This window comes from Haliotis asinina, chromosome 2 (genome assembly GCF_037392515.1).
Source record: "Haliotis asinina isolate JCU_RB_2024 chromosome 2, JCU_Hal_asi_v2, whole genome shotgun sequence".
Classification (NCBI taxonomy): Eukaryota; Metazoa; Mollusca; class Gastropoda; order Lepetellida; family Haliotidae; genus Haliotis; species Haliotis asinina.
In genome coordinates, this window is record NC_090281.1 from 26,574,683 (window position 1) to 26,598,530 (window position 23,848).

The 23,848-nt window shown below is 41.3% G+C and overlaps 1 protein-coding gene across 2 annotated transcripts in view; it reads left to right on the plus strand.

Moving 5' to 3' along the window:
* The window catches only part of LOC137273503 (glutamine synthetase-like), a 39,590-nt gene extending 24,471 nt beyond the window's left edge, over window positions 1–15,119 (plus strand). For both annotated transcript variants that reach the window (XM_067806221.1, XM_067806220.1), the window contains 6 exons: window positions 3,521–3,687; window positions 4,782–4,943; window positions 11,243–11,389; window positions 11,868–11,995; window positions 12,464–12,663; window positions 13,744–15,119. In XM_067806221.1, the coding sequence (XP_067662322.1) occupies window positions 3,522–3,687; window positions 4,782–4,943; window positions 11,243–11,389; window positions 11,868–11,995; window positions 12,464–12,663; window positions 13,744–14,032 (1,092 nt within the window). In that variant the 5' untranslated portion in view covers window position 3,521 and the 3' untranslated portion in view covers window positions 14,033–15,119. The remainder of the gene's footprint in view (window positions 1–3,520; window positions 3,688–4,781; window positions 4,944–11,242; window positions 11,390–11,867; window positions 11,996–12,463; window positions 12,664–13,743) is intronic.
* The last annotated feature ends 8,729 nt before the right edge of the window (window positions 15,120–23,848 follow it).

Sequence of the window (23,848 nt, forward strand, 5' to 3'; positions counted from 1 at the left end):
CTCCCTTCGTCCTAGAAAGGGTTAATAATCGTTCTTGTGGCGGTCAATGTTCGCAGATGATTAATAATAGACCAGGTCATGTTTGTTGCACGAGCATGACCTGCCCGTTACCGCCACGCACTGATTACGCTCATAAAAAGAGAACTAAGTGACTGCAATCAGTGCTGCACTAAGTAATTAGGTCACGGACTCCAGCACCAGTTCGCGAACTTCATTGGACCCCAGAATAGAACATCTACACATCAACCGTGTGTACGTTGTCATATTAGAGCACTTGATTAAGGAGTATCTTCTGTTCGGCTGAGTATACCTCCTACCACTTGAAGGTATGTTTGGTTGCGAGGTAAGCCTTAGATATGGTTGAGAGACAGAACATCGTTCCATCATGGCGAAGATCAGGGGTCGATTACCATGTGGGTACAATGTGTAATATTGCTGAAAGATGCGTAAAACCAGTATATGATATGACAGATCGTACTTGTAAGTATATCCCCAAATAGGCATCGGTGGACGACAGTCCCAGACTAGACTGAGGCTTAGTCTCTGAATATTAATATAATTGTGATGGTAACAAACAAACATTTCCTTTTCATTTTATTTGAAAAAGGAGCCCCTAGAAGATTCAGAACTTGAGGGAATATAGACTAAACTTGCTTATTTAAGGCTTCAGCACTGCAGAGAAGGCTAAACATTAGGCAAAATAACGTGGGTCAGGGACTGTTAGACTAGACCCAGGCTAATGATAGTATTCTTGGAACTGGGAAGAGAAATGTGATGCCAAAGTACGTAGACATTTCTTTCCCGTGGTGATGTTGATCGTGAGGTTTCTCAGTGTATCGGGGCGGTGGGGTAGGCTAGTGGTTAAAACACTGGCTTGTAACGCCGAAGACCTGAGTTCGTATCCGAACATATTTAGACGACTCAGCTTGTCGTAAGAGGCAACTAACGGGATCGGGTGGTCAGGCTCGTTGACTTGGTTGACACATGTCATCGGTTCCCAATTGCGCAGATCGATGCTCATGTTGTTGATCACTGGATTGCCTGGTTCAGACTCGATTATTTACAGACCGCCGCCATATAGCTGGAATATTGCTGAGTGCGGCGTAAAACTAAACTCACTCACTCACTCCGAACATAGGTACAGTGTGAAGCCCATTTCTGGTGTCACCAACCGTGATATAGCTGGAATATTACTAAAAGCGGCGTAAAACCATACAAACCAAATTGTTTTGGCCAAACTGGATTTGTTTCTGGCTATTGTTTTCAGGCATACCTCAGACAGGGGAGTTAAATAACGAACATGCGTACGTCTGTCTGATGTCCGTGTTGCTTCGTTGTGTATGGTGCCACAGTTTGCAATTACGGGTCTTGATTGTGTCAGGATACAAAGAGTACGTGCTAGATTATATAATTCTCTTATTTGTCAGTGCGCGTGATCATGTACACGAGACTCCAGCACTAAGATAGTCGCAACTAGCCATACATTAACACGAACTGGCGAAAATCAGTATTCAGTATTCCACAAAGTAATCGTAACGCAAAGCTGTCGTAAGTCTGTCTTAAAGTGTGCGGGTAATGATTACCTAAGCGCTGCGATAGCCTTGTGGAACGGGGCCCAGCTTGCAGCTGACACAAGGGTATGTGAGTATGTTCTTGTTCTTAACCCATGGGGTCGGTGGGGTAGCCTAGTGGTTAAAGCGTTCGCTCGTCACGCTGAAGACCCGGGTTCGATTCCCCACATGGATACAATGTGTGAGGTCCATTTTCTGGTGTCCCCCTCCGTGATATAGCTGGAATATTGCTAAAAGCGGCGTAAAACCAAACTCACTCACTCACTCTTAACCCATGCAGCTGATATCTCCGAATCCAGACCTCTTGCAAAATCGACTGAAAATTTAGGTCGGTACTGCCATACTGTGTCGGGTAAACCAACTGTGTGACAGCTGTTCCGCATAATCCTGTTCACATTGCTCAGGTATCAGACAAGTGATTCAGGTCACTTAGCGTTCTCGTCTGTGTAGAGTTAGCGAACGATACAAAATATGTTAATATACTAATTACACTGATACATACAGTTTAGATGCAGAGATCACTACAGAAATTTCTTTAACAATATCACACGACTGTAGATCCGGGATAGCTTGCCACAAAAAGCGATTAGGAGGAGACTAAGGGGATCGGGTGGTCAGGCTCGCAGACATTTTTGACACATGTCATCGGTTCCGATTTGCACAGATCGACGCTCATACTGTTGATCTCTGGATTGTCTGGTCCAGACTCGATTATTTACAGACCATCGCCATATAGCTGAAATATTGCTGAGTGCGGTGTAAAACGAAACTCACTCACTTTTATGACCAAGTGAGAATATTCAGAAAATTGTATAAATCCAGTATTAATGTGTGTCATTATTATAAAGACACTAGACAATCCAGTATTTCATTGGTGGAAGCAGCAGCAATGTGTAAAGATCTTGATATTGCCGAAAGATTGCTGGAAACGATGTCGTGATATTGCAGGAACAATGCTAGAATCTCTTACTCATGCCATCAACAAACGACTTGTCTCAACTACACACATGCACAAAAGTTAAGCGCCACAATTTTCATAGTGTCTTCATTTCACCACTGAAGATCAGACATACAAACTATGAATGCTTATGACTGAATTAGCCTTCCATAGATTCTTGAACCTAAGTTTGTCAAGATATAACAAGGAAAACATTCTGCACGTGCAGCTCCATTTCACAACTATCGGAATCTTGAAAATCAAGTTTCACACACTTGGTTACACCGTTCTGTTGTGAAATTCTCCTTTCACTTTTGCTTAAGAAAATCAGTCATGAAGAGGAGAAAGTTAACTACCGCTGAGAAATGGCATGTGATGGCAAATGAAATATGCTGGCATGTCATGCAGGGCCATTGCAAGGGAAATGGGTCGTCATCACAGCGTCATCACCTGTTTAGTTGCCAAACATAATCAAACCAATGTTGTCAATGACAGTCACAGATCTCGTTATGATAGTTACCATTGAGTATCCAAAGTAGCAGATCACATAAATAGTGGGTGGCGCTGAACGATTGTGCATGTGTATATACATATAACACCTAATGTACAAGTGATTGCATAAAGGTATTCGTCTACCTTCAAACAATAGTAACTTCCGCAGAAATAACAGCGTGCACGGACTATAAACTGATTTACTTTGGATCATTTCGGAATATTCAGTGATGTAAATGAATTATGCATAAGTTATTAGCCAGCAAAATAAACCATTACCAACGGTTCTTTTAGTATAAGTACTCAACCGATCGCAACGCTGGCGATTTTAATCATGCCGAGGAACACAATATATGATGAGGTGATCAACATGTTCTGTGAATAATTCTTCACATCACCTGATAAGCGAGCGATGTTCGACGAGTTGGTCTGAGTGGCCCTTTTGTAAATGGTTCGTAGTGGAACTGTTTCGTGGTATAGTTTGCCATTGTGAATTACGTCACTTCCTGTGTGTTGACAGAATGGCAGACAAACATGGGAGCACCAACAAGGCCGTTTTGGACAGGTTCCTGGATCTGGAACAACCTGATAACTTGGTACAGGCGGAGTACATCTGGATAGACGGGACAGGCGAGGGCATCAGAACCAAGTGCAGGACACTCGATTCAGAACCCAAGTCTCCGGAAGGTAGGCATGCAACACAGGTGTTGACCGTATAATGCACATAGTAAATACTGGCCGATCATACAATACGCATGCATTACGTACGCTGATCATGCTATACACATACAGTATGCACAGGCCATACGGTACACACATGCAGTACCCTCTGCTGTGATGTAAAGCCGAACATAACTCAACCCGAATATACAATGCAATCATATTTCACATGCTGAACGCGGCGGTTGGGTAGCTGAGCGGTTATAGCGTTCGCTCATCAAGCGGAATGACAGGCTCAATTCTCCTCTTATGCATAATGTGTAAAGCCAAAGTCTGATGTCCCCCGCTGTGATACTAGTGGAATATTGCTAAAAGCGGCATGCTTTTACTGCTATGCACATGCCGTATATGGGCAGAGTGCAAATGCATTGCAGTTTACTATAGAACACACATGCAACTCACGTGCCGAACGCAGTAGACATACAATACACTTACTAAACAGAATACACGGGCAATAAACGTGCAATAGACATGTCGAACACAATAGACATACAATACATTTACTGAACACAATACACATACAATACTTCTGACCAGAACATACACACTTTCAACACTCGTGGAACAGACACTACGTGTGCTGATCACAAGATACACCTGCTTATCATGCAGTACACGTACTGAACGTATAATACAGAGTCTGACGCTGATAACATAATGCTGGCACTGGTAATAAATACTCTCAGAGTGAATACACCACGTGGTCATCATAGAAAGTAAATCAATGCACTATAAGGCTTAACAGTATCACTATGTTTTCACGCTGATGCAAGGCAACTGTAGCTTGGTTCAAGGAATATATCCAGTGCGCTTCGAATTTGATCAGTCATACAATACTCGTGAAGATCCGGGTTGGAATTGATCTTCAGGAACCCATGCTTGTCGTAAAGGGTGACTAACTGGTTCGGATGGTAAGGCTCGCATTCTTGGTTGTAGATCGATGCTCATCATCTCAATCTGGTACTCGATTATTTACAGACCGTACAGCTGGAATATTGCTGAGTGCGGCGGCTTTAAACGACAAACAACCACGGCTAAATATTTGCATTCATACATTGCAGACTGTCCAATCTGGAACTACGATGGCTCCAGCACTTACCAAGCCGAGGGCTCGAACTCCGACATGTACGTGAAACCAGTGGCGCTGTTCAGAGACCCGTTCCGCCGCGGCAAGAACAAACTGGTGCTATGCGACGTGTACAAGTATAACATGATGCCTGCTGGTACGTCGTAGTTGTCGTCACTAACGTAGAACTAGCCCAGTGGCGGAAGTGTCAGCTTGTCACTCCAGACCCATGAAGGTCCAGGGTAGAACAGACCTTCAGCAACCCATGCTTGCCATAAAAGGTGATCCTGCTTGTCATAAGAGGCGACTTACAGGATCGGGTGGTCAGACACATGTCACCCGTACCCAATTGCGCAGATCGAAGCTCATGTTGCTGATCACTGGATTGTTTGGTCCAGACTCGATTATTTACAGACCGCCGCCATATAGCTGAAATATTGCTGAGTGTGGCCTAAAACTGTACTGACTTACTTTTCATCCCAAAGACCTGGGTTCGAGTCTCCATGTTTGTACTCTCTGTAAAACCCTTTTATTGTTTTCTCTGCCACTAGATATTTGCAGCTTGGTAGACACGGGTGGTTAAGTTGGCTTAAAGATGGCAATTTGCTGATCGCTTCAGTGGGTTTAGTTTCGAATCCCAATTCACTCCGATTATGTTTCAAGGCTTGTCTGTACCATTGAATACTCATACATTTCTCAAAAGTCTTGAACGTCAAAGATCTGCACAGATTTCAGCTTTCTTCCCACATTTAGTAGACATGTGAAGATCCGGGTTAGAAAGGGTCTTCAACAACCCATGCTTGTCTCCCAGTGAAGATCTGGGTTAGAACTGTCTCCAGTAACCCATGCTTGTCTTAAGAGGAGACTAACGGGTTCGGGTGGTCAGGCTCGTCGACTTGGTTAACACATGTCATCGCATCTCGATTGTGCAGATCTACACGCATGATGTCGATCACTGGATTGTGTGGTTAAGATTATTTACAGACTGCCGCCATATAGCTGAAATATGTTGAGTGCGGCGTTAAACAACCAAACCAAATCCATTTTAAGCTGACAAGATGACTGGAATATTATTCAGACATATAAGCCAGCTTTATTGTGTTGTGTGAGTAATAGTCACGAGATAAACGTATTAGGGTGGACGTGCGTTGCAAACAAGTTACGCCAGTGACCCAGATTCGTCTCTGGTTGTGGGATCACAGGCAAACTGTAGCGCAAATGTCGTTGCGCAGCGTAGAGAAAATGACCAGTCTTCATATATGCGAGCGAAGTGAGGAAAGGTTGGCAACACACTTCCCTCGCTTCGGTTTAAAAAGTATTTTTCGTGTCAAAATAAAAAATCGCCACCATCAAAGGTACACTCCCATTTCCTCACTAGGTTGTGCTCTCCGATTTCCAACCCCATATTTAATAATTACTCACGTGAAATATGTTTTATTCAACATTTTAAGCGCCACTCGTGGTATTCAGTTCGTTCTTCGCCTCCATTACCCCTGCCAGCTTCCGGCTCAACGGGGTGAAGGAACAAGAATATGCAGAAATTATAAAGATATACCATATTGCCTAATTTTATCATGATTCTGTTGGAATGTATTTGTCTTAAGTATCGGCGTTGTTGTTAGATCTTTTGTAACATTTATTCTACAATAAACACACTTCTGGCGTACAGGGCGTATGGAGCATGGGAGGTAACTTTTTATGTACTCCATACGAAATAATAACTTGTTCCTTCACTGCTTTGAACCGGAAGCTGGCAAGGATAATGGAGGCGAAGAACGAACTGATGTACTACGAGTGGCCCTTAAAATGTTGAATAAAACATATTTCACGTGAGTAATTGTTAAATATGGCGTTGAAAATCTGAGATCACAGCCTAGTCAGGAATTTGGAGTGTACCTTTGATGGTGGCGATATTTTATTTTGACACGAAAAATACTTTTTGAACCGAAGCGAGGGAAGTGTGTTGCCAACCTTTGCTCACTTCGCTCGCATATTTGAAGACTGGTCATATTCTCTACGCTGCGCAACCCCACTTGCGCTACAGTTTGCCTGTGGTGGGATGCGGGGTTTTCAGTCTAGTCGTTGTATGATCGCAAAACCATTTTAGTCTTGCACATTTATGCAGAAGAAGGTACACAAAGATAAATCCCCGGTACAAATGAATACTGTACTTACATAAAGGATACTGTATAACATATTGAAATGCATTCTAAGGTACGAAGACCCCTGCCAGTGCTGATTGCCAGAAAAGATTGAGTTGCTTCTAATAGCCTAGCATATTTAATTATAGGGAAAACCCCAGTCTAAGTAAACTTATCCCCAGTACTTTTCCTTACACTCCACTACTGAGTCTAACAAAACCTAGTAGGAAGTCGCGTCAGGTAACCATTGAGCGACCAATGACCGTCCAATCAAACGCGAGACGGTTAAATAGATTTAACCAATCAGACAACGGCTATTAGTTAAGGATCGGAGGGACTTTCAAAATATTCAGGTCACTGACACAGATCTCTCCAAAAACAAAAATCCGCATATAACAGTTATTTGACCTGCAGTATATACTCGTTTGAGTTTCTGTTGACATGGTTACCATATTCCCGCAAGATAACATCCTTGAATATTGCCAAAAACACTATTTTCAGCGACTGTTTACTCACCGTTTTCATGGTTGTACGTACACCGTGTGCATCACCCGGAAGCGATCGTACGCTAAATAGCATTCGGAATCGTTCGCTTACGAACCTTTCTGAGATAAAAAGTTCAAAAGGTATGTGCAAATGTGCACTTTTGCGATTTGGTAAGCTGTGTTCTGATTGGTCAATCTCAAAGGTTACCTGACGCGACCTCCCTTAAGGTTTTGTTAGACTCAGTGGTGGAGTGAAACGAAATACACTGAGACTAAGTTTCCTTAGACTGGGGGAAACCCGTTTAGTTGATCTTAATCGGGGCGATCCAGTAACCTTCTGGTTAAAGAGTCTGCTCATCACGCCTAAGACCCGGGTTCGATTCCCCACATGGGTACAATGTGGGAAGCCCATTTCTGGTATCCCCTGCCGTGATACTGCTGGAATATTGCTAAAAGTGGCGTAAAAAAACCTCACTCAGACCTTAAACGTTTATCAACAACAGACTGGAAACATTCTGAGTGAACCGAGATTCGAATACACTTAGCTTCTCCTGGTACCCTTTATAACTTTCCATTCATTGTTTGTTCGCATTCAAGTGCAAAATACAGCAGCTATATGTGTGTGTGTCATTCTGACATTGTGCGAACTTTTTAGTCGGTTATACAACATAGTCGTTTATACAGTGTGTTATTTTTATATCAACAAATGGGGGACTTGTTTGGACACACGTCACATGACACGAAACGAGTGACACTTGGTTTGTGCATGCAAGATATGATTATGCAGGATATTATATATTATAATATATTTTATCATACATGTATATTACATACAATGCAAGATGTCATTTATAGTGGTTAGATGTGTCATGAACGTTTCAATATTTAATCTTATTTCTAGTTCATGGCCCCAAATGGGTACAATGTGTAGAGCCCACTTCTGGAGTGTTTCTCTCCCCAGGCCTTATGTAAGAGCTCTGACGTAATAGCTTGACCTTTTTGTTACCTGCTGCGCCCGTGATGATCCGGTTTCAACCGGTCTTCAGCAATCCACCACTGTCGAAAGAGCTAGGCGACAAACGGAATCGGATGGTCAGGCTTGCTAACATGGTTGACACGTCCTCGTATCCCAGTTATGTAGATCGGTTCTATTGGTCATTGGATTGCCTTGTCCTGACTCACGTATTTACAGACCGCGCCACATAGCTGCAGAGTGCGGCGTTAAAAAACAGTCAAACGTATCTGCTGCACCCTCCAGGCGATCTGACATTAAATAGTCGCGATGAAATGACGGCAGTCCCCCATTGGGTGCCCATTTGAAAATACCTATTTTCTTTGTTGCAATTATCTCCAGAACTATTTGAAAGGGTATTAAATTGCCCTGTCCTGTTTTCAATAAATATCAACACCAGCATGGAAACCGGTTCGTGCGTACTGGTTGACATCTTCATTACAATGAACTTTGATACTGCAGCACATGTAACCACTTCATGGCTTGCATCCTGGTAGTATTAGAGTGTCGTGAGAGACATGTCAAACCATGTCATCTTTCGTAACACAGCGACGTGGATGCAAGAATGAGCTTGTAATTATGGTGTGTCTTTACAAATATTCCACGTAGTAGTCTCCCATACAACTGTAAATAAGGTTGCGCAACAGAGAAAATCTTACGATGCGAGCAAAGGGTGCAAAGTTTTGGAACGTATTTCTCTCGCTTTGGTTAAAAAATAAATCTAATGTCAACATAAAATATCGTCACCATCAAATGTAGTCACTCATTTCCTCACAGGGTTGTGTTCTCTGATTTCCAAACTCATATTTAATCATTACTGACCTAAACACAGTTAATTCAACATTTTAAGCTCCACTCGTGGTTTATCAAATCGTTACGAATTATGAGGCTGGAAATAGGAGAGCATACTCCTGAGAGCAAACAGGTGGCAAGATGGTGGCTATATGTTATTTTGATATTTAAATTATTTTTCGATCCGTAGCGAGGGAAGCACTTTGCCCTTTGCCAACCTTTGCTCTCTTCGCTCGCACATAGAAAGACTCGTAATTTATCTCTGTTGCGCAGCCTTGTTTGCGCTACAGTTTACCTGTGTTTTGCGTTCTGCCGGACCACGGAGTACGGAGCTACGATCTTAAGGATATTATGGTAGAGTGTAACACGGCTATTGACCAGCTATTGACCAATTGTTGTTCGGGTATTGATGATTCGTTGGTTTAGTTAACAGGAGATTAATTCAGGATGCGATTACAATAATTCCTTTCCACTATGGGGTCCCTCAATCTCGGTCTTGAGTACACTTCATGACCGAGTAGGCAGTAACTCCACAGGTCAAGGTCACGAAAATGGAATGACCATAACTCTTGGAAATGATAATCATTAAGTTTTGGATCTTGTGAAAAAATCCTCAAACTACAAAAACTGTCGCAAATAAAAAAGCAATAAAGGCTAAGTTAATTGCCAGGTCTCAAGTAGATAAGATTTATTAGCTTTCAGGTTTCGGGTTAAAGCGTGTATTTGATGTCGTCCGACGTGGTCATGAACCATCATAAGTCAGCCCACATCCTGAACTCCAGTCGATATGTGCAAACCAAGTATATCTGTCATCATCCCCCGCAGCGTACGTACTAACTGGGATATGTTAAGAACCGTTGAGTAGATTCATTTCATATTTGGCATCTAGGTTTATCACCCAAAAATGTCTCAGACAGGTTTGGTGACCTTGACATTCATCTCAAGGTCACAAGGAGACATACGTTTCACCTTGTCAGGGAGATATCTCAAGAACCGTTCACTGGATTTTCTTCGTATTATCATCACCAAGCTATATGTATGGAAGGTGCAGGACCCACTCAATTTTGGGGACCTTCAGTCAATTTTCAAGGTCACGGAGACACTTTGAAGATTCCAGCATGTAAGCTGCGTGTTAAGCTTGTCAGACTACTACAACACGGAATGTATGTAAAGACACACTATAAGTACAAGCTCAATCTTGCATGCACGCTCTCTCACGACATTCCCATACTACCCGGACTCTTCAAAATATCTTCGCGTTTGAACAACTACGGCGCAAGACATCAAGAGGGTTTGAGAGGAATTTTTTTGTTGACATTTTACTTCATCTTAATTTACGACCTTAAGTTTCATTTCTTTTTAAGATTGATTTGATAATATTCGGCGGAGTATTATTTTTGTCACCTTAGTGACAATGTTTGTTCTAATGATAATAAAAGATAGCTTTTTACAAAGCGCTCGTTTCCACGCACTGCTGCATGCGATAGGCGCTAACACATTGTGGCCCCTGTCACCCGTAGCTGCCTGTTAGAGACGCCAGAAGGATCATAGACACATGACTTACACCACCGGGTACATATCACGGCTGAATATCTGGAACTGAAATTTATGTGAAATTGATACGATTTTTTCAGATTGAATATGTTATTGTCATAAAGAGCAAGGGCTGTACCAGTGTAGCCAGGTTTCAGTAGTTATATCGATGCTTATATTGACTTTAAGTCGAAAACAATGGCATTCGTGATGCTAAATGTTAAATGGTTGCATACATTTAGTCACAATGCTACCTTGTAGCTAAATACATTGTTACCATATGCTGCAGCTGGTCTCATTGGTGCCTGAGCTTAGAACACTGCCTAAATCCCCCTCATGTTGTCACACTGATGCCTACAGTTGGTCTCGTTTATGCCTACAGATTGATTCCTTCAGCTGATTACATTTTTGTTTTAAACTAAGTATACAGGTTCCTCCGATTTGTCACGTTTTTCGTCTATAACACTTCAGACCTTTGCCATGTTTTTCTCAGAAACAAACCGTCGTCATTCATGCCTGGCCGTCATGGAGAAGGCAAAGGACGCCCATCCTTGGTTCGGCATTGAGCAGGAATACACGCTACTGGACACAGATGGACATCCGTTTGGCTGGCCAAAGAACGGGTTCCCTGGACCCCAGGGTATGTGGCACTATTGTATACTACTCGTAACTAAAGGTGATCAACCAGTACGTTTCTTCAGGTTCTCTGGAGGAATTGACCATCGGTGTAAAATTACTGGATAGGATGAGGTCAGCGGTACCTCATTACCGGGTAGACTCAGGTCAGTGGTACATCATTACCGGGTAGAATCAGGTCAGTGGCACCTCTTTACTGAGTGGAATGGGACATTTCTGGATTAAATGGTCACATATGGTTACTCGAAACAATGAACACACATAATACCTTAAACGACGTAGCAGACTTCATAAAACAGCCGATCGCCTGCTGTATTGACATTGTGCTCAATTATTACAGACTGCATTGTATACAACACAATCCTAGCGACAGTTAGACTGTGTGCAACAGTAGGTGGCCTTGTAAAGAGCCAGATGGATACAGTGGTTCTTTATACACTCCTTTATGAGAACATAGCGTTTTAAACAACTTTGCAATGCAGGTCCCTACTACTGCGGTGTGGGCTGCGACAAGGTGTACGGCCGTGACATCGTCGAGGCTCACTACAGGGCATGTCTGTATGCGGGGATAGACATTGCCGGTTGCAACGCCGAGGTCATGCCTGCCCAGGTATGAGCGAGTGAATGAGTTTAGTTTTACGCCGCGTTCAGCAATATTCCAGTTATATCACGGCGGAGGCATCATAATAGCCCAGACTTGAAAAGGAATACGAGGATACACAAGCAGACTGTTTTGTTTTCCGGTAATATTTTAGAAATATAACTAAATGTATAAAAGTTAGCGAAACTGGAATTTCAAGTTAGAGCCTTTGGGATTCTTTCGAACTGCGCTGTTTAGTTTAAACTGGAATATATCAACCTGTGACAAATCTCCTGACTCCTAACCTTTTCAGATTGGGAAGGACTGTTTTCTAGCTGGAGTGTGCAAAGCTCTAATAGCTAGGTTACAAAGTCCGTTTGGATTAAAATGAGAATGATGAATGTTAAAATAGGGATAAGCGCACAAAACATGATTAAGCTCGTTGCATGATCATAAACCATTGTACATCACCACCACGTTCTGTTGGCCGTATTTCAGTGGGAGTTCCAAGTCGGGCCTACTGAAGGTATTGCCATGGGAGACCATCTCTGGGTGGCTAGGTACCTGCTGCACAGAGTCGCAGAAGAGTTTGGAGTCGTTGTGACCTTTGACCCTAAGCCAATGAGCGGCGACTGGAACGGCGCAGGCGCACACACCAACTACAGCACGAAGGAAATGAGAGAAGAGGGGGGCCTACAGTGAGTTTTGATGTTGACTGCAAAACGTCGGTAACGGAAACCGTAACCATTTTGAAGACAATCAGTGTGTTCTATATGACATAACGCCGCAGTCTGAAATATTTCCCCTGTGTATGACGGCGGTCTGTAAATAATCGAGACTGGACTAGACAACCCAGTGACCGAAATCATGAGCATAGTTGCAATATGGATACGATGACTTGTGTTGACCAATAGCGCGAGTTTGACCACCCGATCCCGTGTAGAGACCTCTAAGTTAATTTCAAAGATGCTGTGGTGAAGTATAGACATTGGTGTATATTGTAAAAGTTGTTGTACACGTTGAGTAGACACAGTATGTCAACGTAGACGTGACGTCACTGTACGTGGTAAATGGTAGACGTTGGTGCAGATTATAAACGTTGATGTAGAAACAACCGAAATATGTTCAACGGCGTTTAACGTGGTAAATATTGCTGTAGGCTGAGGGATATGCAGACGGAATATATTTATAGACGCTTAAAGGTACTATATCACACCACACTTCTCTCAAAATAGATAATGCATTAACCCAATAATACTAATTATCAGCACTCAGGGATACCAAGCTACCATCTATCATTTATTTCCAAAAAATGACGTATTTACATTACAATATTAAATTACAATGCTCGAATGAATTACTGCAACGTTGCATTAAGTTGCTCTCGCGCCCTCTTCCCGTCGAACCGCATAGCGTTATGTGCCTTGGAACACTTTTTAAAAATATTTTATGCACAACTTGCGATTAAAACACAGACAACAACCCATGAGACGGTTCTTGATGTTCGGAGTATTTGTTTACATTCCACATATGGCAAGTGCTATCTGTTTGGAAGTTGTTCACTTCGAAGTCGTAAAGGATATTAAGTCTTTTAATGCATTAGCAGGAAATTAAAATAAATGCAAATGTCCCCATAAATATGTAATGTCGGCCAAAATATTGTCGGAAATGTGTGACATTGTGCCTTTAACGTCAACGTGTCCCGACGACATTTGCCGTGTTTGATTGTAAGAAATGAGCACAAGCATCGAAGTAATTTTAAACACTGAATCTTTCAGAGCCATCGAGGATGCCATCGACAAACTTTCCAAGAAACACGTCCGCCACATAAAGGCATATGACCCAAAAGAAGGCAAGGACAACGAAAGACGTCTCACGGGACACCACGAGACTTCATCCATTCACGACTTCTCAGCAGGTGTCGCTAACCGAGGAGCTAGCATCCGTATTCCCCGCCAGGTGGCGGAAGACAAAAAGGGTTACCTCGAAGACAGACGCCCATCGTCCAACTGTGATCCTTACTCCGTGACGGAGGTCATCGTTAGAACAACAGTGTTGGACGAGTGATAGTGGACCCTGCTATGTCATCTGACAGCACCTTTAGACTTTAGACTATTCTCTTTTTAAAGATGTATGTAGCCTTTCTTTAGTTTTCCTGTACATATAACACGTAGAACACGTGATTAGAGAACTAAGGTGTTGGGAGATGGGGCACGCTCCTGAAGCTCCGCATTAGTATGTGGGTCGTGGGTTCGAATCCAAATTTGTCAAGATTATATTACTTGGTTGGTCAACTCTAGTGGGTTTCATTAAGTGATAAACGTAAAAACGTCTGTGTCGCTTTGAGCTCTTGTCTCATTGAGATGAGTCATAGTGATAAAGCGGAAATGCGATTCAGGGGGTGACACCTAACTCTCACTTGAGTGTAGTAGGTATTTGTCAACACACTAGATTAACATTTTTAAGTTGCTTCTTTCGTAATTATATTTGACTTCAGACATTCGTCATTTTCTACATCGATCTGTCCTTGAAAACGAGGAACACCTTCTAACCCCACTGACACAATGCACTATCCGCTCTTACTTGATATCTCCTGCATCATTTTAATGCAGTCGCGTTTTATCATTTAAAAACGCTTTGAGTTCGATAGAGCTGCCAACTGAGACTGGCGTCACGGATGACCTTGAAAAGTACGTCATCAAGCTTTTGACTTCAGGAGAGCAAAACAACATCCTGTTTTCACATGATCAGTGTCGTTGATCTCTCAAACCCAGTTTGGGCTTGCGTTTCACATTAGGCTTTCTTGAAGCGGTAATACTGTTTAAATCGGTCTTAAGGTCATCCCAAAGCATTAACGTTAATGAAGAAATCGTGACAATACTCGGTAACTATCACGTCTTTTTTAACATGTCGTATCTATGCAAGTAGAATTACATAGATATGCAGAACCACCAAGAAACAGCTAAACTGCAATCGTTTTTACCATATTGTACATATTGTGTTGCATGGTATATATTCCCGAGACCCGGTTACATGTCTCGATTTTTATACATTGATATATCTGTCCTTATAGTGACGTTATGTGAAATATATGTTTTTTAAAAAAATGTATACTTTTATTAACATGGCGAAGTCTTATTAAATTTGAACCTAATATGCTTGTTTTGTTATTTCTGTGGTGCCCGTGAAGATCCAGATTTGAAATGTTCTTCAGCTACCCATGATATTCTCCCCGTGAAGATCCGGGTCTTCTGGTTGTCGTAGAAACGACTAAGGGGATTTGGTGATCAGACTCGCTGACTGCTGACACATGCAATCGTGTATGACGCCATATAAGAAGACATCTGGCGTTAGCGAACATACAGTTGAAAGGCATGAAGCAGAGTATTGTGAACAAGACCGGAAGAAAACTGGACCAGGTCGAATTTATACTGGTAGTATTTTGTGATGACAAGATGTTTGTTGATATGTAGGCACTGTTTGTGTAGACACTCAGCAATATTCCACCTATATGACGTCGGTCTGTAAATACTAGAATCTGGATCAGACGATCCAGTGATCAACAATATGAACTTCCATCCACGCAACTCGGATACGATGACACGTGTCAACCAAGCCGGCAAGACTGACCACCCGATCCTGTTCTAGCATAGGCATGGGTTACTGACGATCAATTCTGACCAGGATCTTAATGAGTTATAGCCACTCTCCAATATTTTTCTTGCGATGCTTTCTCTCGAACAATAATTTCATCTGACCTTCCAGATCATGAACATTTAAAACTATGAAAAACAACAGATTTTCGAATTACTTTGTAATCGTTGATTCAGGTTGAGCGTTAAAGCAACTCAAAGTATTTTTGTCCAGTTGTTACGCTGAATAATTTTGCCGTGACAAAAGGTATAAGAAATCCCCTCAGAAGCAGTAAAATATAACACTGAGAAGTCTGAAAATTTCAATAATTTGTATTCAGCAAACAAGACCAAGATTTTAAAAAATCACAAGAGAACTTCAAGGGTTCATGTACAATACAACTGAGTCACAAATATAATGTCAACTCACGAAGTCTTGGTGTGAGAGTGAGAAAGTTTTACTGAATGTCACAAAGCGAGCGTTCAGGCAGTGGATATGTAGGTCAAGCGTTGACAGAGGCAGGCAGAGTTATGTATGTTAATCTGTATGTGTCACGTCGTCAACACAACCAGCTTTTATGTGCAAAGTCACCGATTCTTGAATATTCACACATACCACCATCGCCATTAACGTAGAATTCTCTCGTAATCTCCCGAAGGTACGCTCTACTAATCAAAACACAAACTCAAACCCTAACGAGCTACCTTCAAGCCTGCTGATATAGTACGAAAGGCACTGAACATTTTTTATACGAAATGTGACCCATAATAATTGTTTCTTAACTAATAATACAATTTACAGAATATACACTCTCGTAACACAGTACATATACAAACACCGTCTACATCATTCACCAAAGCATGCGGTTGACAAAGAAACAATGTGCATATCACGTAGAGATTAAGAGAATCCGACACCAAGGAATTCTTTCCTTGAATATTTACCTACGTTGTAAAAGGTTTTTCAACAGTCACCTTGCTCGATACTCTGTCACAGTGACCTTTAGTGAAGGTGAAAGTTGGAATATTTTGGGTTATATTGGCCTGAATAAAGTGGTGTCCTACACATGACAGATTGTTGGATTCTAATGAGATGCTGATTCAGCATTTCATTGCATGAATTGGTTTAGTTGATTCTTGAACTTCAACTGTTTCCTTATGTTGACAGACCAGTAGGTCTTCTTCTTCTTCTTCTTCATCATCATCATCATCATCGTCGTCGTCGTCGTCGTCGTCGTCATCGTCATCAAATATTCCAAATAGAAGGACATGAGGCCAACAGTACATATAAAATACGATTGACTGCATAATGCATTTAATTCATTTGAATTTAACATATTGCATTTACGTTATTTGCTAGTTTAAGCACCTGATCAATGAAAATAAAAGGATTAAACAGTATAGCACTATCAACATTGGTGTACAAGAAGATAAGTTTTATACATATCTGGGTGGTAATAATAACATGCTGGAATATATTTGATAAGCCAATCGGTATTACCTGGGAACACCAGAATAACACGGGGTTCGTCTTCTATCTGTTTTACTATAAGAACAAGATGAGTCTGATTTTTATAATATCAAAAGAAATTCATATTAAAAACATATATATTACAACGCCGTTTTGCCAAGTATCTCCGTAGACCGACGTCATTATTAGATAAATATTTCGCAGGACGGTATCCCTCTTTAATCACTAAATAATAATTAAGAACGTTTGATGTGGATAATTCATTGCCAGTGGGTATAAATCACGCATGGTATTTATTTTCTATCCTGGACTGGGCTAGCCTAGTGGTAAAGTCAGTCACGGCGAAGACAGGGTTCGATTCCCCGCATGTGTACAAGGTGTGAAGCCTGTTTCTGGTGTCCCTCGCCGTAACGTTGCAGGAATTGTGCTACAACTGGCGCAAAGGACAGCTAACTCACGCCTTTTGGTACCGCGTGAAGTTCCGGATTACATCATGTCCTCAAGACGTCGCGTGCTTCTAAACAGCTCGGAAGGTTTTGATGTCCTAACCTGATTATGTGTCAGCGTTCGTTGAGGTATCATATACAAATGAAACGTGTGAATACGCTCATAAATACTATAAAATGTAGAAATAACAACATGTGGAATACATTTTAACATTTAATTATGCTTTGCATAAAGGTGGTGTTGTAGCTAAAACGTGTGTTTTCCTCGTGGCACCATTTGAATAATGCGGATATGGGTTTTAATAAACCAGTCTTTCAGCATTAAGAGTCTGGTGGACAGGGGACGTCTATAGAATTTTAGGTATTGTTCTGGGCCCCCTTTCACAAAGCATGAAGGTAACCTTTGCAGAGTGTTAAATAATGGAACCTAAGGTTAACCTTAAAAAAAGAAATTAGAAAAAGCTGCTTCGTGAAAGGACTCCATGGCCCTAGTGACTAGTGATCATTCCTCAACTTTGAGGAGTAAAATTTATACTGAACTATACTGAATGAAAGAAACGCAAGTTTTGAAAAAAATGAAATCTCATAAAACTCAGCTGTCATGTTTAAGCCTTCTATTTAAAAAAAATGACAAAAAGGTTCGTTTCTTTTGCTGTTCTGTATACAATCGGCTACAAAGTGCACTTCGTCTTAGTAACCGGTTACGTATTTCTTCGTCAAAATAAGTCTTTGGAAACTAAATTAATCTCCTTCGATTTCTGGTCCCTGACGAGGGGCAGTGGGTTAGCCGAATGGTTAAGGCGCTTTCTCGTCACTTAGAAGATCGGGTTCTGTTCCACAAGTGAGTACAGTGTTTAAGACCCTGAAGGTACTTGTAATGCAAGGCTTTGTTCGGTTCTGCTTTTCAACTGTCTGTGCATCTTTAAACCATGTATTTGAACCTACTTTATTACTTTGACCATTATCAAAGGAAAGGAAACCAGTTGAAAATCTGAAGTCCAAACAACAACTGGAGAATGTATATCAAGGCACACATTTTTGTCACAGCATTAACAAAAGTTAACGTGGCTCCAAATGTCACTTTAACTTTCTTAATTGATCATGTCTGCGACAAAACGTGTCATTTGAATTCTGCATTTTGTTAATGGAGACAGACAACCCATTTCACCACGAACAGTTTAGGAGTTTTATTGGAAAATCGCACTGGGCTCCTGGTATCTTATAACACTACTTATCCTGTATAGGCGTCAGATATGTGACTAGCTCGTCAAGGTATGACCAGCAAAGTACATTATGATAATAGTCGACATTATCAGATTTTCTGTCGGTCTTCTGTCTTTATGCGTGCGTAGGATTGGTGAAGCCGAGAGACAGCAGGGGAGCCGCCAGACAGGAAGGTGAGCGCGTACAGACCAGTAGTTTGTCGTACAGTTCCAAGCAAATATATCCCAAGCTCACGGAAGTCTAGAAAAAAGTCTAGATTTCCGTAGCTTCTGAAAATGAAGAAAGTCTCAGGGCTCCATTTCATTATGTCATAATTTTTTACTATGAACCTTTTTCAGAAAAATATGGTCATTTCAGGGTCTACTTGTTAGCCTAAAAGACCAACAAAAAGGCAAGCTAGGGACAATGAGTAGTGACGGGCACTGACTAGCCAAACCATTTCCATCTTCAGTCCAAGTATCAGCCCGACCTCGCCCCCTGCCCCTGATAGTGTCTGTGGGACTGCGCGAAAACTGTTAGCCATCCCTCACAAAGTAGTACTGTGAGAATCTAAACACACATTACTTATACGGCACTATACATTATGTTGCTTCAAGAGCATTGTACGTGTTACAGTCTTTAGTACAGCTGAAAAAAATACGTTGGACTGGATTATAATACACAGTCCTTTACATGCGTTATACCAGTCTGATCTATATTTACACACTTTCCTCCATATCTAACGGTGACATTAAAAATCGGTTTTATATCACCAGATGTGTAGTTACGGAAGTGCTGACGTATTGACAATGTCGAGTTTGTCCCAGTACAGGCAGATTAATGTGTCCAGACAGAATCCATGTTTGTTTATCTGTGAAGGTTGTATTGTGAGATATTTGGGATAAAAAGGACGATGCTTGAATGCTTCCCCCACCTACCCTCACACCACCCCCACCCACCCCCACCCACCCCTAAATGTTAAAACATTTTAAGGACAAACTATTATTATAATATGAATAACACCGTCAGCAACATATTTCTTAAACTGTGACGAAATGCTCTGTGTACTTGTGAAGAGATGCGTGTCTCACTGAAGCCATTGCACTCTTGTCCAATAGACACATGAAATAGTTATACAACATCTCCAGATTTATTAAGTTTAATGACATCTAGCAGCAACAGTCATAAAATCAGCCAAACAAGGCTAATGTTTGAGAAGCACCTGCGTCTGGTAGTAATATGGCTGTTTTATTACATCATGAGAGATGATTCATACTGAATCACCTAATTCACGTCAATCAGTGTCACGCTCGTGAGTGAAAATAGTTTTATGCCGCCTGTAGCAATATTCCAGCAATATCACTTCGGAAGACACCAAATATGGGCTTCTCACATTGTATCCAGGTGGGAATCGAATCCGGGTCCTCGGCGTCATTAGCGAAAGCTTCAACCGCTAGGCTACCTCATCGCCCCAGTATTGAATGCGTTTAGACGCGTTTGTGGGTAACTAAATATAAACTAGTGCCCAAAAGAAACGCCACCAAACATTTTTCTGGTCTAAAACAAAACTTAAGGTAAATATGGTGACATTTTTATCTCCCTCAAAAATAGTATTTAATGGATAGCAAGAAGACAAACGACGCAGCTCATGATCTAAGACCACATGAATGACACTAGGGTGCATTATCCAGTATTCGATCATCAATGCAGGCGCGAACCCGGCGTCGGGCTGAGTAGCTGAGTCTTCTGACGTCTTGATTAGGGATCCGACGCCCTTCCTTTATCAGAGCAGCTGCCAAAGCGTTCTTCGTCAGTGGGAACCAACTACAAACCTCGTGTAGATAAATTGCACGAGAATAATGCATCAAATTGCTGAAAACCATTTACAAATAACGTGCATGTGAACAGCTTTTTGTGTATAGTTTTGTTAAGAATTCGACAAGTTTCACTGAGTTATATCATTTCTTGAACTCATGACAATACACTTTTCAGTTCATGACTGTATAAACAGTACTTTGAAAAAGTGCCGTATATTTTGCAAAATCTAGTTTAGAAAAGTTCACTGACGTACGTGGCTACATTTATTCTAAGGAGTTTAAACTGTTGATGGGTAGTGTAGCTTGAAATCTGCATGCGTTAATCAAAGCAAACGTACCAGTTGAATTCATATCGAGGACTTACATATCTTGGCAAACGAATACGTTGTTTGCAATATAGTAATACAAGCGACCATGAATTATTCATGAATATTGAAGCTTGTACTGCAACAAAGCAGCCAGGACCGTCATATTCGGTGCATATTTTACTGTGCGAGACAACCCACCAAGGGCGTTTAATTCAACCAGTGCCGCTTCACTCGAAATATTAGACAGGTTTGTTCAAGGTAGAATGGATAAAAATATGTGTCTTCCATGTCGAACTGGATTACCGCTGAGCGTTGTGTTTCAAATTCAGTATAGCGTAACATGCAGCGACACGTCACTGTATCTCACGAAATGCACAGGGTCTTTGTCAGAACTATTTGCAAATACCCCATCGCCCCAGTATTGAATGGGTTGAAAAAAGGATATACAGTAACTCTGAACCCGGGGATAACGAATGGGACGAACGAAAAAACCCACAACAAACCCTACAACTTACAAGGATGACTTCCCCATGACTGATCCTCTGTGTCACAGTCCCTGAACCAAACTATTTCCCTTCCACCAACCCTTGTATGAACTTTTGTTTGTATTTAATGTCGTACTCACTCAGCAATTCTCCAGCGGTAAATCTAATCTGAACCAGACAATTCAATGATCAACAGCATCGATCTACGCATTTAGGATACGATGACGTGTCGACCATGTCCGAAAGCCTATCACAGGTTGCCGAAGACCAATTCTGTCCCGGATCTAAGCAGATTTTACTGCAAAATTACTAACTGAAGTGAATCTAGATTTCATCAGATTTATTTATTTATTTATTTATTTATTTATTTATTTATTTATTTATTTATTTATTTATTTTTATTTATTTATTTATTTATTTATTTATTTATTTATTTATTTATTTATTTATTTATGTTGATGTTCCCATTCTTTAACTTTGCAATAAAGTCATCTTAGTGACTTACGACCACCTTAGTGCTTTGTGCCCAGGAGCCCAGGCCATTGCCTCCGTTAAGGACAAGACGTAGACTCCAGGTTGGTTTCAGCCCTTCCGAACACTAGGTACGCTTTCGATTCACGATGGTCCTTTGTTTGACATATCATATCTTAGATCGAAAAGCATAAACCAGTACATTAAGGGCACAGAATACTGATAACCCCTACATATAGTGACTACTAAGCGTTGAAGGTCTCACGAGGAACTCAAATGATCTGCGGTCTTCTTATGAAAGAAGACAGGTTGAGTTGCCTCCCTTTAAACGACGCCATTACGAACTGACTACACGTGATTGCTGGACTCACAACCAGTCCCTGAAATGACCACATTTTACAGAAAATATATTGTCATTGATGAAAAAAGGAATACATTAATACAACGATAAGGAGCCCTGTTTTGTTTTGCTTTTTTAATTTTCTAGACTTCCCACACATAGGGGCGGATGACAGCACACTATTGACAAAATGCGTGTGAGGGAGTAGGGAGTGGTAGTGCACAATGGTCAATTAGCGAATTGCCCATCCTTGCTACCCCTGTTTTCGGATCAATATGACATACTATATGCTTGCGTGTGTTCCGAAATGACAGCAAATGTATCTATGCACCCGTTACATGCATTGCTGCATGACAGAAAAGAAAAGAAAGATAAAGCATTTTATATGGAATTCTAGAGGGTACATCGTCGTTCCTTCAAAGCAAAAGAATCAATGTTGAAACGTTCAGTGAAAGGTTAAGTCCATTGATTGATCCTTTTGCCGTGTTTAAGCTAAGACATCACCGCAGCATACTATATCATACCAAATTCCCCCCTTCCCCCACAAGTCTACAGTTTTGGCAGAAGCATTTGACTCAAATGTTCCTCCTGGGGTTCCATAGTTTAGGCCGAGATACCCGATTCAAGTTTCCCTTCTGGGATTCTATAAATTTGACAGCCTATAAAGAGAAGATGTGGGTGCTATTTCAGTTACCGGGAATATTTTTGCAATGAAATGACTTTTTTTTATTGGAATGTGTGTTTATTTGTTACTTTATTAGCTACTGTACATGAAGGTGATCTGCAAATAAACGAGACTGGACTAGAAAACCAGTGATTGACCTCATGAACATTGATCATCTGCGCGGATGACACGATGACATGCATCAAAAAAGTCAGTGAGCCTGATGACTTCAATTCCGTTATAGTTGCCTCGTAATACAAGCATGGTTTGCTGAAGACCTGTTATCTTCGGGTCTGATGTTCAGATTAAGGGTGACAAATCTTGGCCAATGTTACTGAAATCGCCTGGATATGTTGACATGGAACAAGCAGTACATACTTTATCCATTACAAGCTAGTTTTACACTTTACAGTCAGTAAATGTCGAAGATCAATATATCTATATACAATGATCTGTCAATGATCCACATAGTCCCTTCCCAAAATACATCGATGCGGTCGTAAAATCTCCATATTTCTCCCCAGAGATCAGATGGTCCTTTTGCGAGCTAGCCGATGTCACATGCTAAAATATGTTTTGCCTTTTATATTTTTATATTGATTATTGATTTTATGAAAATCTGTAAATATTCGAGTGGGACCAGACACATAAGAAGCAGCTGACACATTAGAAGCATCGATGTACTCAAGTGGAAGATGCTGACCCACCCAGTCCTGTTGACTCCAACGACAGCAGAGGTTGATGACGTACAAATATGTATATGCTGAAATTTTCCGGAGATATACATGATTTAATTTACTGAAATCAAGATCTGATCAAGAATGAAACATGTAAGTAATGATTCGTTTGCTTGTTCGTTGTTTTTAATGAAGGCACGTGGTCAGCTGTACCAAGATACATGTCTTGTTGGTAACTAAAGGGCTGTCCACTTACATTCAGTAGAACACGGGTGCCCTTGATAATTCATTATCCACTTGTATTGGCCGTGTCTCATAGACCCATATATCTATCAGGTCTGTCCGGGCACGTGGACGGGAAGTCTTTTG